Source organism: Vitis riparia, chromosome 17, assembly GCF_004353265.1.
Source record: "Vitis riparia cultivar Riparia Gloire de Montpellier isolate 1030 chromosome 17, EGFV_Vit.rip_1.0, whole genome shotgun sequence".
Lineage (NCBI taxonomy): Eukaryota > Viridiplantae > Streptophyta > Magnoliopsida > Vitales > Vitaceae > Vitis > Vitis riparia.
In genome coordinates this window covers 6,815,546-6,834,914 of record NC_048447.1, presented here as the reverse complement: position 1 = coordinate 6,834,914, position 19,369 = coordinate 6,815,546, and the positions used below count along the sequence as shown (strand labels likewise).

General features: G+C 34.8%; 2 protein-coding genes across 2 annotated transcripts; one reads left to right on the top strand and one right to left on the bottom strand.

Moving 5' to 3' along the window:
* Positions 1–957: 957 nt before the first annotated feature.
* LOC117934488 lies at positions 958–4,817 on the top strand. The gene is made up of 7 exons (XM_034856195.1): positions 958–1,093; positions 3,261–3,384; positions 3,493–3,555; positions 3,656–3,703; positions 3,823–3,876; positions 4,311–4,368; positions 4,593–4,817. The coding sequence occupies exons 1-7, from the start codon at positions 963–965 to the stop codon at positions 4,634–4,636; spliced, it is 522 nt and encodes a 173-aa protein (XP_034712086.1). The 5' UTR covers positions 958–962; the 3' UTR covers positions 4,637–4,817.
* A 916-nt stretch (positions 4,818–5,733) lies between these two features.
* LOC117904507 (NADH dehydrogenase [ubiquinone] iron-sulfur protein 1, mitochondrial-like) lies at positions 5,734–18,543 on the bottom strand. Its single transcript, XM_034817135.1, is given in 6 exon segments — positions 5,734–6,972; positions 8,288–8,662; positions 11,042–11,336; positions 16,985–17,231; positions 18,013–18,315; positions 18,318–18,543. Coding segments are annotated over 6 exon segments (2,238 nt in total). The 5' UTR covers positions 18,436–18,543; the 3' UTR covers positions 5,734–6,072.
* Positions 18,544–19,369: the final 826 nt, after the last annotated feature.

Here is a 19,369-nt window from a genome sequence, read left to right as displayed (position 1 = left end):
ACCCCCACTAATATACCCATCAGAGGTCAATGCTCCACAAGATACTCGGTCATAATAATGACTATTCTGGTTTATGATCCATGTTAATTAGTTGACCCCATGTTGTTATTTTCATGCTTTTAAGTTTGTTAATTTTGGTTTATGGTCCATCATATTTACTTTGTATGAGTTTTCCAAAATTTTAGTTGATTAGGTGTAATTAATCTCATGTGAATAAGTCGATGTTTTTTATTTAATTCATTTTGATTCATTTAGTTAGTTTAAGTGTTTTAATTGTTTTATTCTATTAATATAATTGATTTCATGTGAATAAGTTGATGTTTTTTATTTAATTCATTTAGTTAGTTTAAGTGTTTTTTTTTTGTTTTTTTTTTATTTTAGTCCATTAATATAATTGAACTCATGGGAATAGGTTGATGTTTTTTATTTAATTCATTTAGTTAGTTCAAGTACTTTTATTTTAGTCCATTAATATAATTAATCCCATATGAATAAGTTGATGTTTTTGTTTTAATTCAGTTTGATCCATTTAATTAGTTTAGGAACTTTTATAATTTTAGTTCGTTAATAAAATTGTTTCCATGTGATAAAGTTCCTATTTTAAAATTTGTTTTGATAATTTGTTTTGATTCAGTGTCAATTCATCTTCTTTTAGTTTAAGTGTCTTTTTTTATAATTTCAAATCTGTAACTTTTCTTGCCAAAAAATCAAATTTATCAAATTAAATAATTAAATAATTAAATAATGATGAAATAATGATAAATAAATAAGTTAATTAGAAAAATAAAATAAAAAGAAGATAACAAATAAAGATAAAAATAGAGATAAGAAGGGATTAAAAGTGTTAAATGAAATGACTATCGTTAGGGTTTTGGTGGTGTTAATTTTTTACTAGCCAAGATGGTCATCACTGATTGATGATGGTGATGGGAATTGGACGACTGAGATGAAGAGGAGAGTAAATGCGAGAACAGGTGAATTGTGGTCTCTCCGAGTCTACAATCGTATATCGTTTTTATATTGGAAAGCCTATCTTCCACCAAAACCCTAACCACCTAGATTTGGGATTTCGCCATCTTTCATCTTCGATCTGGTAAGAAAACCCTCATCTTTATTTGATTTGACCGTCTCCCAATTCTTATCTTGCTTGCCTTAATCGTTGTCTGTTGTGAGATCTTAATTTGAATTCCGTTGGATATCGGGAAAGGAGGGGAAATTGTGAAAGTTTGTCTAAACGGGGTTTATAGGGAGGCGTTTGGCGACATAAATGATTTATCTGCTTTGTTAGTTTAGGTACCGTTTGGATCTCAGGAAAAGAGGGGAAATGAAATCTGCATTAAATTATCTGAAGTAATAATGGATGCTGTGTTAAATTGCGTGCTATAATTGAAATGTGATGGAGAATATGATTTTGGGGGCTGTCTTCATTCATTTATTTCCAAAATAAGAATTGGAATCCAATTCTGTTGTCTGGTTCTGCTTTGGATTGGGTTACAAATCCGATCCACAGTTGGGCTCAATTGCTCGATGGATTAAGATTTGTAAGCCTACATTGTGAGCAATGGTGGGGATGGTGAATCACCTTTGGATTGGGTTTTCTTGGTTACGAAAGTTGGAAAAGAAAAAATTGTAGAGAAGAACAAGAAATTGAAGGTGTAGAGGGCTCTGACGCCATTGATTGAATGGTTACCTGGGGTGGCGAAAATGTGACTGTAAACTTAGAGCATATTACAGCCTATTGGAACTCTATGGAATTGAATAAAATAATAATAAAAGAAGAAGAGTAGTGGGAGAAACTGCAGAACCTTTTGCGTTTTCTCTTTCTTTTGAATTCTTTTCTTTACCCGCATAAATTTTTGTTATTTTACTCTTTTGTGCTTTTCTTTTGAAGGGGCCCAAGATGTTTTAAGGGTCTGTACACTGTACACCTATTCTGCTTTAGCTTTCCTGGAAATACCAACTGTTTTATGACAATTTCATGTCATTTGTATATTTGGTTGATTTTAATTGAACCAATGGGAGTGTAGGAGTCTGCATGCCTAGCTTTGCAATTTCATGCAAATCTGTCTTCTTTCCTGTTGTGAGTGGTTTAAGAAATTTATATGGCGGTCTTATAATTTAGGATTGGTGGATAATCTGCCATCCTTATAAGCTTTTATTTGTTAATCAATATATATGTTTCTTTGTTTGAGCTTTCCATATGGGTTATTTAGGTGTAAATGGGTGGAAAATTTTGTGCTCAATTTGATATTACGTCTTTATTACATGATGGTAATACCTGTTAATTGTTTAACTTTGCTATTATTGTGCAAAACAAAATTAAAGTAACAGACATGCCTGGGAATTTTTTCTCTCTATTTCCCACATAATTTTGACCTTAGTATGTGTACATAGGAAGGAAAAACTCTCCTAAAATACAGTGTATACAAAAGTAAGGATACCTCTTCTATTTGTTTCCTTCTATATTGAATTTGTTTGGATTTTTCCATAACGAGAAGTATTTTAACATTCTTTATGTATTTCAATGAAATTTGTTTATTGGTAATTTTTTATATTTCTTTTAATTTTTGTATTTCAAATCTGAAGCTACTTATTGCTGCTGACTGTATTTTATTTGCATTAAGCTTTTTGATAATATGTATATAATACCATAACCATAGTTCTATGTAAATATGGTAAGCTGTTTTAGTTTAAAATTGACAATTTTACAAATTTTATTTTTGTATATATGAAACAGTAAACTCTATATGAGCATATAAAAGATATTTAAATATCCAAATTTACTGTGTTCGTAAAACTGAACAAGTGCCTTAGGGTGCGCCTCATTTTGGGTAGGCGGCAACTTGGTTTGCACCTTGCACCTAGGCCTCAGAAGGCTTTTGTACCTTTCAGATCTATGCTAACAACAGTAAAACCTTTTATTCGGTATTCTTAAGATCTGCTGCCCTTTTATTAGGCATTGTTTTTAAAATTGTCTTTCATGTAATTTGTGTGGATGAACTTCAATCAACTTGCCATATACTTGTATCCATAGTTGAAGAGCACTTTCATATGTCACTCTTGAGTTTTCAGAAAGTTTATGTGCAAGTGTATTCCTTTATCAAGACTTGTTCTCAAGTTAATGTAGATATCGTCTGTTCCAAATTATGATTAATTAAACTGTTGGAAAATCATTGAATCTACTTCCATGACACTCGCATAACTCAGAGTTGAACTATTTGAACTGAAATTTTTGTGAAAGTAACAGTATGCTATTGCAGCTGCTGTCTGCTAGGGTGGTGCAAGGACAACATGTCAGGCATGGAGAATGTCAAACAGCATGAGCAGGTGGATGGAAATGGCCCTGACAATGCTGAAAAATCAATGCCTTCCTCCCAAGAGGAGGTTGTCTTCACATCTAATATTTCTTTGTTAGGAAACATCTAAATGCTGAATTCTCCAAACTTGTGCATTTAATTATGTATATTTTTTTTTTGAATTTTTCTATAGGAGGAGGCAGCTGTTAAGAAGAGGTATGGAGGAATTATGCCCAAGAAACCACCACTTATTTCCAAGGTAATTCTTATTTTCAAATTTCTGATGGTGTGGTCACTGGATGTTGAAAGAAATGCTGGTTTCTACTATTTTCCAATTAAAGCTTTATTATTAATGTCAGGACCATGAACGTGCTTACTTTGATTCTGCTGATTGGGCACTGGGAAAGGTATTTGTTATTTACTCCTTTTGTGTGTGTAGCTGCACTTTTGCATTTGAGGTTTGATGAAAAAGTAAGAAACATGTGTTAGTTACCTAACTTCCTTCAATGGCTGTGGGTGGTAACAGCAAGGTGTAGAGAAGCCCAAAGGACCACTTGAGGCCCTTCGACCTAAACTGCAGGTACTGGTTTAGAATGTTCTCCCTTTCTAATTTCTGGCCTTGATTGTTGTGTTAATGTTTTCACTAGTGCTTGGTAAACATGGGCACTACAAAGGATCTGAAATACCATGCTGGACTTGACAGTACCTAGTTTTTGGTATCGATCTTACCCATGGTTGTAATTTAGTTCCATTTTACCCAAAAGCACAGTCCTGTCCATGTTTGGTTTGCCAGCTTCAGAAAACATGCACAAATTGCCAAATGTTGTTCATATGCTGAGACTGCCATATGATTTAGTCTATAATTATCATGTTGTGAAACCTGGATTATGGTGATGGTTATATCACCATACATGAGCCATCTTTGATGCATGAAACAAGGATCTAAGCATCTGATTCTCAATTCTTTGTTATGCTTTTGATATATGTTTCTCTTTGGTGCTTTCTCTGTTTTAGCCCACACAACAGCAAACAAGATACCGGAAATCTCCTTATGCTCCATCAGATGGTGAAGGTATGCCTAATGATTAACATAGCTTTACTCATACCTCTTGTCCCAGATAGGAAATAAAAAGTTAACAAGGTTTCTCAAACTCATTTAGTTACTTGTTGCCACAATAAATTTGAATTCATCTCTCTCTCTCTCTCTCTCTCTCTCTCTCTCTATATATATATATATATATATATATCATTTTATCAAGGAGCAAAAACTCAATTCTTTATCCTCTTTTTGGTTAGATGGAGGAAGCTCTCCCACAGAGGACATGGCTACCAATGAATGAGAGCTGTTGTGAGGGCCTCAGAATTGGTGATTGTTGATTGTTGATTGTTATCATAATATCTACATAACTAATTTTAGTAATTTTCTGTTGTTTCCAATAATAAAATTGATGAGGATGTTTACTGTACCAACATTTTTGCAGTTGAAAAGACGAATTTCTAGTTTTGTAAGGTTTTCCTGAATATGCTCGAACAAGTTTGAGTCAGATTTTGGGTCGGGTATGGGTTTAAAAATCAGTTCAAGCCCAGCCCCCAATGATTGGGCGAGATTGGACCAGGCATAAATGTGGGATTGGGTCTAGTTTCGGCCTAAAAATTTTCAAGCAGTCTTGGTCTAGTTTTATTTCATTACCACGTTAATTTGTGCTACTTGTTATTCCTTTTGTGTTAAAAAGAAATTTGTGCAGTTCTCTCTATTTTTCGAGACAAGGTTTGATCTTTTATAAATATTTTTTCATAAAAAATAAATTTTCATGAATTAAAAAAAAAATTCATTTTTTGAAAGTTTGTAAATTGAATTACAAGTACGGTTATGTAATTTAGGTGTTATTTGGATATACAGAAAAAAAACTATTTTATTTTTTATTTTCTGAAAATAGAAAGTGTTTCCAATCATGGCTTAAATATTTTTGTTTCTAAGATAAAGAAAAAATATTAGGGGTACGCGAGGCATAAGAATAACTATAATCCATATTTTGTGAGTCATTGGGAGGAAGAGGCCAAGAAAAAGAATTATCAATTATGGACATTTTGTCATAATCTCCAATTTTTTATGCCTTTTGAGGGATGGGTTACTTTTGTAAATATGAGTTGGACAACATTAAAGATCTATAGAATGTGACAAATTCATCACACTGAGTTTCAACTTTACTCACATCTCTCTATCTCCTTTATTAAAAACATCCTTTTTGTTTGCAAATTAAGGACAAATTGAGGACGGAGTAATACAGAATAAAAGATCATCGGTAAGCCTGTGGCTACCCTTTCAGGTACAGCCATTCCTATTCAAGGGTTCATCCCTGTAAAAATGGCTGACTACCTTTCCAATGCTGTTCCTTTTTTTTTTCTTTTTTTCACTTTGGCTTTTTTTTTTAAAAAAATTTTTATTTCAAATATTCTTCCCCATTGCACCATTACACCATTACCTGAGCATGTTCCAAAGAAAGCATATTCAGGACCCAAAAAAATAAAATAAATGTATCTACTGAGTCACAACAAACCGGGAGCAACTCGGTAAAATTACAGAAGGGTAAACAATAAACACTGGGGACCAAAAGTTGAATTTCCATCTGTTGCGCAACTGCAACTCCATTATGGCGCCGCGCTAAAACAGTGAATTTCTTTTTCAGAGAATTTTTACATGCCTAAGAATAGAAATTGGTAGGAGCAACAAATAGTTCAGTCTGCACCTTTATTTAGAATCATCAAAAATCCATTTTTACTTCTTCAACAGCGTGGCACTGCATTGTGCCATGATCTTTGATGCCCTGGTGATCGAATCCGTCATATAGAAATTCTCAACAGCACTCCCAAAGGCACTCAGACTCATCTTCTCGCTCAACTCAGGTTTCAATGAAGCAGAGAATGTAGCCGCTTCCCTCTCATCCATGTTATAAAGGTTAGGTGCCACAGTCTTAATCCGGGAACGGATGGCCCCAAGGGTGTCGTAAGGCAACTGGACCCCTGCCACCTCAGACAGAGCCCGAATTATTTTCCAGTCATCCCTAGAATCACCAACAGTGGGGACTGCAGGCAAGGTTTGTTGGGTGCAGCCTTCTGTATTTTCGTATGTCCCTTCCTTCTCGCTAAATGCTGCTGCTGGCAAAATGACATTGGCACGATACACGCTCTGGTCACCATGATGGCCCTGATAAACTACAAAGGCATCATCCGGAACTTTCTCCAAGTTCACATCATCTGCACCCATCAGATATAAAAATTTTGCAGACTCGATGCTTTTGCTGGATTCTGGTACAAGACCAAGGTCAAGTGCTGCAGCTTGAGCAGCATTCAGAAGCAATACATTGAGACCATTCCAGTCAGGTCTGATGACTTTTCCAAGTTTTGCTATGGTTTCAACAGCAGCAAAAATAGCATCTTTGTCACCACGTTCAAATAGCCCAGCCCCAACAACAATAGCAGGATTTTTGGCATTTAAGATAGCCGAGCAGAAGGGATGGCGACCCTCTGCAATTTCAAGAAGCGTTTGAGGGCCTGTGCCAAGATGCTGGTGGTCATAGTTGAAATCAGTTGCAGGCCCAATGTAACCCACCTTGGCATGAGTTGCTTGTACTGTTTTCCGGATTCGGGCATTTACCATGGGAGCTTCCACCCTTGGCTGCCAATTGATTATGACAAAAATTAGAACAAGTAACATAAATCATACTTATAAGTTACTCAAACCACAGAAACCCATCATCCCATCCACAGAAACACACAAGCAGAACCTTCAAGGAGGAAAATTGATCATCCTAAAATACAGACTTAACTGCAGATCAAGATTATGTGCTAACAACAGGCACCTCATTGCAAGGAACTGGGTATATTCATTGAGGGTTGAACAAGAACAAGTAAACTGGCATGACAACCACTATCCGGTGAATGATTGGTAAGCCATGACACCAGAATAAGACAATCTCTAAAATCCCTTTCCACAATGAGGTTTCCTAACTCCCATGCAGCAGCCTCTATCCAGTTAATGATTGGTAAGTCACAACACCAGAATAAGACAATCTCTAAAATCCCTTTCCACAATGAGGTTTCCTAACTCCCATGCAGCAGCCTCTATCCAGTTAATGATTGGTAAGTCACAACACCAGAATAAGACAATCTCTAAAATCCCTTTCCAAAATGAGGTTTCCTCACTCCCATGCAGCAGCCTCTTCCAAGGCATTTTTTGTAAATATACTTTATACGTATTTGGGGATAAATTTGAAGATTCAAGCTATCCCTCTCCTCTCAAAATCCATAACCACTTGTCTAAAAGTGCTATAATGAATAATCAAAATAAGACTTCTAAAATAACCATAGGCAATATTATTCAATGATCATATTTTGTAAAACTGAATAAAATATACTTCCACCGTGATGTTGGTATGCAGGAGTTACTTATATTCACTTTAAGATCAAATATCAACATCAGATAACCCGTATGACTGGTGAAGTAAATAAGTTTCAAAAGATCATCAGCTTCAACACTTCTTTACATGCACATAATAACTGTAAGGGCAAAAATTATTATTAATCAAACTATAAATAGCTTTTCAGTTATGAAAGGAAAGGAAAGAAAAGTTAAATCCTTGTTTTCACCTATGCATAGTACCCCAAAAATTACTTCTAAAAAGAGTGCTGCAAAATAATTATATTTTATATTTTTTGATGGGCAAACAAGCATATATAAAAGGTGCCAATCAAAGAGTGGCAGTGCACCCAGTACATGGGAGGTATACAAAGGATGTCAAAACAACATGCTGCAAAACAATTTTCAAAATACTTAAAATATGAAGCTAGATGGTATAAAAGACCAGAGTCCATGGTTATGCATAAAACAGAAGCAATCTGACACCACAAATCATCAGTGTTATTTAAATAACACAACCCTGCTAGTCATACACTACTAAAGTTAGACTTTAATAAAGAGGTCAGAAAATTACCTGGGTGCCAACCAAAAGGAAAACATCTGCCTTTTCAAGCCCAGCAATGTTGCTATTCAAGAGATATCCTGACCGCAGATCAGCACATGGATGTGAGCCATTTCCTTCACACAGTACATTATTTGATCCCATTTTATTCAAGAAATCTTTGAGCGCCATCATAGATTCCGCATCAGACAGCTGACCAGCAATTCCAACAATTTCTTTTGGTTTAACTTGGTGAGCAACCTCTGCAACCACAGCAAGAGCATCACGCCAGCTCACAGGCTTAAAGCGTCCATCAGCACCACGAATCATAGGATCATTTAACCTCTGCCTCTTCAGACCATCATAACAGAAACGTGTTTTGTCTGATATCCATTCCTCATTTATGTCCTGCAACAGTTCAGCAAAGCCAGCTGAAATTGATGATCTTACATTTCAATAAAAGATGCTAAAAGACATCTGAACAAGTTAAAAAAACACAAAGATCCTCAATTTCCCAGATGCTAACCCTCTTATTACAAGGAATACCCTTTATGTCACATGAAAATCACAGCAAAAGTAACAGACGGCGATTATAATAAGCTCAATAACCTCCAAAGTTTTCCTGAACAATAAAAGAGGTAGAAATCACTGAATGCATGCTACTCAAGTAAAGAATATATTCGAGAGTCAAGTGCCACATGAACAGGAAGATAGGGTCTTTAGCATGATCATCTACAACACTCAGCACAAAAAGTACAGCAGCAAAGCCATCATTTTTTTCTTAAGAAGGAACAACAATAATATCATATCTAAAAGAAATATTATAATAGAATATGCATGATCACATGCTAGTGAACCAGGGAATCTAGTTACATGAAGAGGAAGATGAGCTTCAGGAGGTGTTATACTTGTATAGGCCTTTTTATTCCTTTTGTATAGCCCTCATATAGTGCAGGCTTCTTTAGGTCTTTTGATCAAGTTTGTATATCATGGAGAGGATTTCTCATCCTTCTCATGTTTTATTCACTTTTAACTAATACATTTGTTGTTTATGATCGAAAACAAAAAAAAAAAAAAATCAATAGAATTCTATAAACTGCCCCATGTTGAAAGGCACAACATACATGAAACCCTAATTTTGGTTATAAAGCATCAACATTTAAAACAACCCCCATTTCCCCATCAAAAAAAAGAAAATAAATAAATAAATAACACTTCCCTCCCTTGCTTTATTGGAGATCATCTACCCTCATGAAACCACGGAGTCATGACTTTATTGGGGGCTTTGTCCTGGGTGTTTTTTCCATTTCTTTCTCTGTTATCTTCTTTGTTTCTTCTCTCATTCTTCTTGAATTACTTTTATTTAAGAGAATATCCCATCTCTCTAATCCAAATTACTCTTTTGTTGATATGTATTCTCATTTCCTTTTTCTTTTCTTTTCTTTTCTTTTTTTCCCCCCCTTTTTGTTCGTATATATACATACATAAAGAATTATATATCTGGCACTTCATTTGTCAAGAAAATGAATACCAGATCTTAGAGTTTTAGTTTAATTATTTTCCTCACATGTATTCTAGTTTTTTCAATTTATCTCAAAAACATCTCTACCTTATGATGAACAATATGATATGACACATGATACTATAAACAAAATTACAAAATTCCATATCCAGCAACACAAAATGACAACCATGGACATGAGGCGAACATGCAGTGGACCTGCCTGCAATGCTTATTTTGTTTCAACATTGAAAAAGAAAATAACTACGTAAAAAAAAGAGAAAAAATAATAGTATTAGAGAAAATCGTAGGATATGTGTGTGTACTAAGTGTATGTAGCAAAGGAAGGATTTGTGTGAGAGTGTGCATGTAAATAGTAGAAGGATATGTATGAGAATGTGCAAGTCCCCACAATGTCAATGCCATAGTATGTGAAGTCCCTATTGAATAAAATATTCATCCATTTCCATATCTATACACGATAGCAAGCAACTTACAGATTTTTTTAAGCACAAAAGACCAATTGAGCTAGCAATTGACTAAAAAACAAAAGAAAAGAAGGGAACATAAGGAGAAACAGGTTCTGACATAGTATGTGATGCCAGTGGCTATGTTACATGGACATCCAGTATGTCAAGTACCCATTTGGCCATGACATGGCCAGGGCTAGGCTAGGGGTGTGTGTTCAACATGCTTAATGGTTAGATTAGGATCCCACAGGTTATGTCCCAACCAAAAAAGCAGAAGAAACATCCCACCAACAACAGGTCAGCAGGCTTCTTTCTGCTTTTGAATATCTCATTGATAGACTCCACAACGAATCATGACAAACCATGATCCTACCCCCAGCAACCCACAACAACAACAGTCACATCAGTCATGAGTGGGATTGCCCAGCACTAATTTTACCATTCCATGCAAAATGGCTACATGACATAACTAGTATTACTGATCTGCCAAACAATAAAATGTATAATATGAACACTAAAAGGTGGTCAAAAGGGACCAAGTCAGATCACTTCAACTTCGCAAACATTAGATCAGTTACTCAGTTTAGGTCAATTCCTCTTACATGCATATAACAACCTCCATATAAATTCCTTAAGTCATTTTCTTTGCAAAAGACAGAAATACCTTTCTTTCATGGAACAAGAGAACACTCATCCACGGCAGCAGACAACATAAAGTTGCAGAAACAAGGCAGGAAGCCAATGCTATGGGAGGATGCAATGCAAAAACCAATTGGAAAGAAGAACAGATATAAAATTCAGGTGATCTTAGTCTACCTCATTCAAACGTGGGAGAATACGCATAACCTCAGGACCTCTGCTATCAATTCGAATGTTGGAACCAACCGCATCAGTTACATCAATGGTTTCTGTCCCCTTTAACTCCCAGTTTCGGGCTTTAAAAGCAAAAGGTTTTGAGGTGAGGGCTCCCACAGGACAAATATCTATCACATTTCCAGAAAGTTCACTTGTCATAAGTTTTTCAACATAAGTCCCAATTTCCTCTCCGCTGCCACGGCCCAACATGCCAAGATCCTGAACCCCAGCAACCTCAGTTGCAAACCTGACACACCTGTTGGACCAAACATGTTCACATCAAAAGCTTGTAAAGAATGATGCAGCTTCACTAAACCAGACAAATACTCTCAAATCAAGAGTTGAAATTAATGTGAACTTTGCAACTTGTGGCACAACAGTGCAATGCAAGTTACCCATACTTCATACAAGTGCCAAAATACAGAAGTACTATTTTAAGTTAGCATTAAAGATTCAAGGAAGAAGAGAACTTGATCACATTGCAACAATGCACACAAAATAGTCACTTTTTTTCTTATTCTTTTGGCAATTGGAATTCCATTACCGAAGGCAAGCAAAGAATACATCAGGAATCAAACTTCTAAACAGTGACCCAAGAATATAATCTGCAAGGGAAGAAAACATCTAGATTTAGTCTTGAAGATCCAGGGATGAAATTAAAAGAGAACTCTTGAAATGATAAAGGCTCTAAATGGCAATACTGTATTGCAGTACAACTCAGAAAACTGCAGAGAGTTCGAAGGATTTTTTTTTTATCAGAAACAACAGATGTATTAATTAAAAGTGAATAAAAACATGAGAATGATGAAAAATCCTCTCCATGAAATACAAACCTGATCAAAAGACCCGAAGAAACCTCCACTATACAAGGAGGGCTATACAAAAAGAACAAAAAAGCCTATACATGTATAACATCTCCTGAAGCTCATCTAGGAACCTGACCCTATAAGCCCAACCTTAGGGTGTACTTATCAAAAGTCAAATAAGTTGAATTACACTTAAAGGATAGAGTTTAAAAATGTCGGTACAATAAGCCCAAAAAGAAACATAAAAATGAAGCAAGTCCCACATCATCTTCGGCATCATTCAAGTATCCTTGAAAATCCTAGCATTCCTTTCTCTCCACACAATCCACAACAAAGTGAGACAAGTGATCTTCCAAAGAGTCTTGCCTCTAATAGAGTTCCTTAAACACTTGAAAGAAATAACCATCTAAGGAAATAAATCCTACAGCTATATGGAACTAAAAAAATCTTAAGCAGGCTTCAGCATATTATTTTGAATATCTATCTCATTCTTTCAACACATTATCATAAAATAGACAAAGATGCTGCTGTATTATCATCAACAAGAGATAGAAACAACAAGGAGCTCAATGTCAATCACCCAAATCCATTGGAATAGGATGCAGAAAATGATCCAACTAGTTACACAGTTGAATAAATTGAATTCTACACAAGTGTAAGAGTCACTCATGAGATTTCACAGGCTTAAGCCCTATTCGCCAACTATTTTTTAAAATAATTTTTTGTTCTTCACAACAAAAAAAATACAAAACACAATTGACAATTAGAAAACAGAAAACATTTTTATGTTATTTAAAAACAGAAAATAATGTATTTTCAGATAACATCTTTTCGTTGTTTTGAGTTGTCTTCCCTTGTTTTTTTATAACTGTTTTAAATAATAATTATATAAATATGAAGAATGAATAAAAATAAAGAACTACACATAAAGTTATTTTTAAAGCATATTTAAATACATATAAAATGGATTAAGAACATTTCAAGTTTCCAAACAGACTTTTGTTCTACAAAACATCAAAGAATAGTTTTCAAAAATTGTTTTTTAGAACCGTTTCCAAAAACACTTTCCAAACAGACCCTAATTCTCAAAACTTCTCATCCACCAAAAAGAAAATAGAGATGTAGATTCAAAATATGAATACATGACAAGAGAAGAAACATTTATTTGCCCAATAAACTTCGCAACTTTTTCGCAAATAAATGGGTACTTCAACAAGTAGATAAAAGGAGAAGGTTTAGAATTAGAACAAGAATAAAATTAGATCAGGAAAGCGAGCAAGGCTACCCAATTAGCCCCTCAGATTGCAAAGAAAAAGCTCATAAAGGGAGGAAAAAGGAAAAGCTTCCAATCTTTTATGTGAGTTCAAGCACAACAAAGCTTTTTTTTTTTTTTCTTTTGGATAGACAAAATTTTATTAGACAAGTGCTTCACAAAATAGGAGGTGCAACCCATGTAGCACAATCAACCTTATTTTGTTGACTCTAGAAAACTCCCTAGCCAAGTAAAAGACATAAAACAAGATTTTTTTTTTCCTTTTATATAGTAAGCAAGAGGAAAAAAAAATATATTAATGAAAAGGCCTATATGCCTTGGCACACAAGTTGTAGACAAGGGAAATCAAAAGGCCTAGTTATAAAACAAGAATTTTTTTTTATTTTTTATGAGTATTGTAAAACAAGATTAATCAACCTACCTACATGCTAAAAGAACCCTCTCAGCCTTCTTTGCACCCTAAACTTAAAATCATAATTCTCATAGTTTAGAAATTTTATAGTTTTGAAATTTTATTTTTGTGAGTAAAATTTTAAGCTATAAGGGGTGCAACCCGTGCACACAAGATGCAACAAACACTAAAAAGACGAAGTAAGAGAAAAGAAAAGGATTTTTTCACTCCTTAAGTTATACTCAGAACATCAATGAATATACATACATAAAATACATACTACATATATATATCTGTGTGTGTGTGTAAAATGCATGCATATGGATCTTGCAATCAATTTCTCATTATATAATAAGAAAAGATAACCAAAAATGGAAATCAATCAATCAATCCATCCATCCATACATTAGAAGAGTCCTTTAGGCATTCTCAGCATCCCAGGTTGGAATGTAACAGTAAGAATCCAAAAAACCTACTCTATGCTAAGTAGGAGTCCTTTTTTCCCCCTTTAGAGAAGGCATATTAAAATTTTATTAAAGAGCACATAAGCAGAAAGGGAGGGCCAAACTCATGTTGCTGAATATACAAAGAGTGACAAAGGCAGAAAACACTAAAGTAACACAATGGGCTTCATAAACAATTGGAAACATTACCTTTATTCATGAGATCACACTTGACCAAAGAGAATAAAGTAATTGCAACAACATTTTTCAATACCAATTCCAGGCTCTCTACTACCCTAAGAAATCATTTTTAACTCTCTCCAGATGGAACAAAACAGACAAAAAGGAACCATCCTCCAAAAATGCCTTATACTGCCTACAAAACTCCCATGTCAATCTAACAACTCCTCAACCATACAAGTAAACATTCATGAAACCATAAACAAGAAAAACATTTAAGGCCCATAAACTAAGAACCAACCTACAATAAATTGGAAAATGATTGGGCAAATGCTCATTCTACTTACAAAGGACAAACTAACTTGCTAAAGACCAACACCATATTATGAGCTACCCATCATAAGAAAATTTTCCCAGGCAGCCTCCTAAGTGGAATCGGAACCTACACTTCCTTGACAAGAAAGTGCTTTACTCCCTTAGACTCAGGAAGCTATAGAAAGATTTAACAAAGAATAGTTTGTTCTCAGCTACCTTCCAAACAGCTTATCAGACAATAAAGACCTTGGGTACATTTTCTTAAGATAACTATCTCCCCAAAAATATCCCAGCTTCACCAATCTAATTCTCATTGCCCATAGAATAACAAGCACCTACATGAGCAAATTCAACGACTAGAGAGAGTGATTTTGATCAAAGTGGGCCTCCCTCCCTTAGAGGGCTATCACATGTCCACACCATGAGCCTTCTTTTAAACCTCTCCTCCACCAAGATCCAAAATGGTACAGATTTAAAATAAGCGTTAAAGTAAGTTTAAGTGGTAGAACACCTTCCCTTAAGGTGCTCTTAATGTACATTTTCTCTTTTGCCTATCAAAAAAAAATGTAACTGTAAGTGGTAGAAAACTTCCCAACTCTATAGCCAGAACAGACACAAGAAAATCCACATTTTGCACATTCCCCATTTGAATGCCTAAAAGAAGTCATGCAAAAAAACAAGTGCAAAATCTCTATTTCCTCTCCACCTCTTTTCCCCACCTCGAAGGCTTTGATGAAGCCTCCCTCCAAGTCCTTACGAATAAAATAACTTAAAGCCTCCATGCCTAACTCAAAGAAGATGGACAAAAGAGGGTCACCAGCCTCAAACTATAGGAATGGGGGGAAAAACTGGTCAAGGATCCATTAACAAACAAAAAAATTTAACAGTAGATATTTAGAACTTAATCCACCTCAGCTACTTACACCTGAAATTCATCCTCTCTTAATTCTTAACAAGAAGCCCCAGTTAACATGGTCATAGAAGTCTCAAATCCAACTTTTAAGCAGCATCTAATTTAGAGCTTTTCACTCTAGCATCAATGGCCCCATATTTTAATAAGAATGGCATCAAAGATCCACATCCCTTCCATAAAAAGCATTCTGCAAATGAAACATTACCTTTTTTTTTGATAGATCAAATGAAACATTACCTATGCAATCAACTTTCTCAGCCTATTGGCTAAAATCTTTGTTAGAAGCTTGTATAAAATTTCAAACAAGCTAATAGGCCTAAAGATTGCAATGGTTTTTAGGTACCACTCTTCTTGGAACCCATACCAAAAATATCATGTTCAAGCTTCTCATAAAATTACCAATGTCCTGGAAATCATCCAAGAAAGTCATCATCTCATTGACAACCATGTGGCAACATGACCTCCAAGAAAGCCATGAAATATCCATCTAACTTGAGGTCTTATCACAACTAAAATCACTACTAAGTTGGAGTTTCTCAAACCAAAAACTGTTAATGATGTTGCTCAAATGAGAAAGGTTGGGATGGGGATGCAAAAGGTTATAGGTTCAAGCCTTAGGAGAGGAAAAATGTTGCCCGTAAAAAAAAGGATGCTAGTGATACAGAGGCATCCTAGGGGTTTGATTTTCGTATTTTTTTAATACTTAATTATTTTAGCAGTGTCTTAATATTTTATATTAGTTATGTTAGAGCCTTGTGATTGTTAAGTGATGTCAATGATTAGTATAATAAGGCATGAGAAGTTTCTGCATTTGGAGGCTAAAATATATGCACTTATATGTTATCAAGTTGTTGCAAAAATTACCAATTACGGCAAAACTCTTAATCCACACAATGACTGGGACATTGTACTAGTTGTGGTCAGGTACGAAATCAGGAGCAATAAAGAGAGACTACCAAAATGAGGCATAGGATTAAAAATTTTCCATGGGCTGTGAAAACACTTTGGGAGGCTTGCCTAGGGATTTCCAAATCCAATCACAACCATTGGACATACAAGAAGGTAATCTTGACTCTTCAGGGTACGAAATTTTTTTTTTTTTTTTAAAAAAAAAGTTCCATATATAAGGATTCTCCATCAATATATTTGAGTTGTCACTTATCATAATCATGGTAAATGTGAGTATCCTACAATGATAATGAAGTAACAAAAATTCAAATGCTCATTAAATATTTTATGAATGCCCTATCAGTATCTGTTTGGGAGTTGGAGGTTAGTATTTGTGACTGGGAAGGTTTGTCAGTTTTCCATAACTGAACAAAGACAAGAAGTTCAAACATCATGAAGTTTTCTTCTACAAACAATGAGCATTTTGAGAACATATATTCTTATGATTGGAATATAATATTGAAACATGAAAATAATAGAATAAGTTTAATAGTTTGGTTAGGGACAAATACCAAAAGTTTTCATTGGTTTGGCCTGAAAATTAGGTAAAAATCCCACTTAGACCAAAGTTTCTTAACTTGAAATATTCATATTAATAGTAATAAAAGAAGGGAGAAGTGATCACACATTCATACCTTGTACACTGAATGCAACGAGTCATCACAGTCTTAACCAAAGGGCCAAGATTCTTATCAACCACAGATCGCTTCATGTCAGTGAAACGGCCGCGATCAGAACCAAAAGCCATAGACTGATCCTGGAGATCACACTCTCCACCCTGGTCACAAATTGGACAATCCAAAGGATGATTCATCAGCAGAAACTCCATTACTCCTTCTCTGGCCTTTTTTGCAACTGGTGTATTGGTCTTAATCTTCATCCCTAAAAAAAAAAACCCAAATATGTCAACAATCAAAAAAATAATCCAAGCCAAAATGAATAACATAGTGCTGCATACAGATCATCTAGCCAAATCATCATATATATATATATAATATTAAAGCATAATCAAACCTAAATGAATTATAGACTATACTTCACATCACTTTAATAACACACTCACTGAATCAATAGACTAAAAAAATGATCAAATAAATCAATAAGCTAATTATAGAACTAGAAGTAAACGATGTCGATTATAACCTGTGAGTTAGGAAAAAAAATCCTAAAACAAAAGATCAAACAAATCAAAAAATTGCAAATCTATATACAATAGAGAATGTCAGACAGAAAAGGCAGGAAAGAAAAAGACCATAAAAGCCAAAAACCAAATAATTAAAAAAATAAATATAAAATTAAGAACGGAATGATACCACAATTTACTATATAGTATAGATTAATGACCCATAAAAATCAGATCATAAAACAAACGAGGACCATTGATAGCAGAATGAAACCCTAATGAACCATAAACCACAGTTCTTGAACCCTTAAACAGATCCTGAAATTAATTATAAAAAAATGAGAAAAATAAGCACCCAAAACAAAGTGCAACACCCCACGAATCGCAAAACCCAAAATACCAATCATAAAAAGAAAAAAAAGAAAAAAAAGGGGAATTGAGAGAAAAAAACACGAATTGATGAAACAGTGTAAAGCCACGCAGTACAAAAGCCAAACTACCAAACAAATGAACAAATAAAAAATTTCTGAAAACCCTAACCAGGAAGAGCGGGCATGGCGCATGAAGCGACGGGCTTAGGCGACTTCTCTACCTCGACCAAACACATACGGCAGTTCCCGGCGATGGAGAGGCGGCTGTGGTAGCAGAATCGAGGAATGTCGACGCCGGCGACCTCGCAGGCCTGCAGCACCGTCATGCCTTTGGGGATTTTGACGGGATAGCCATCGACGAAGACCTCGATGGCGTCATCGGGTTTGGAGAAATGAATCCTAGCACCGGCGACAGGGGTCCGAGGTGGGAGATCTGGTGGGGAATCGGGCTGCGCTGTTGCCGCTTCTGGGTTTGGAGCTCGGGCGTGGAGGTGATGGTTCTGGTTATAGGATTTTGGGAAGCCAAAACCCTAGAGGACCTGTGGAGAATGGCGGGTCTCAGGGCTCTCGAAGCTATCAACCCTAACCCCATTTCTCTGGCTTTCTGTGTGGGTGTCTGAGGCTTGAGACTGAGCTCCGCTTTGGGTTTTCAACCCTCGCAGTCTGAGGAATGACGGATGGCAGGTATTTGTGCTGACCCGATCGATTTAGCCCGACCCGTTTCAATAGTTTGAGGGGAAATGTAGGAGTTTTGGGTCCAAATAGCCTATTTTTTTTTTTTAAATTGTAACATGTAACCACTTTTTTAAACTTATATTTAAATTGGCCTCTTTGATGCCGCGTAGGTGCCACATCATTAAAAAATATTTTTTCGTTATTATAGTGAAAGCCGCAGTTGGGAAACGCGGCTTCATTTTTGCACTAAAGCCGCAATTGGCAAACGTGGCTTCATTTTTATATTAAAATCGCAGTCGGCAAATGTGGCTTCATATTTGTACTAAAGCAGCAGTTGGCAAACGCGACTTCATTTTTTAACTAAAGCCGTGGTTGGTAACTGGGGCTTTAGTTAATTTTTATTTAAATTTAAAATTTAATTAAAAATTATCAAATTACAATTTATAAATGAAATTTAAAAATATACTTAAATAATAAATTATTTATATTTAAATTTAAAATTCTAGTATTACTTCAATAAACATAAATTAATAAATAGAAGATATTATAAATGAACTTTTTATTTATTAATAAATTAATAATCTTAAAATAATAAACTTATATAACATATAAATAATATATAAAATTATATAATTTATTAATTTAAGATATTTAATTTGTTGTTTTTTAAGATATTAATTTATTTGTATTATGATAAATTTATTTTTATCGAAATAATAGTATAGTTTTAAGTCGTAGTTGGTAACTGAGATTTCAAATATAATTTTTTTTTTTACTTTCAAATTTAATTAAAAACTATTAAATTACAATTTATTATTGAAATTAAAAATATATACTTAAATAATAAATTA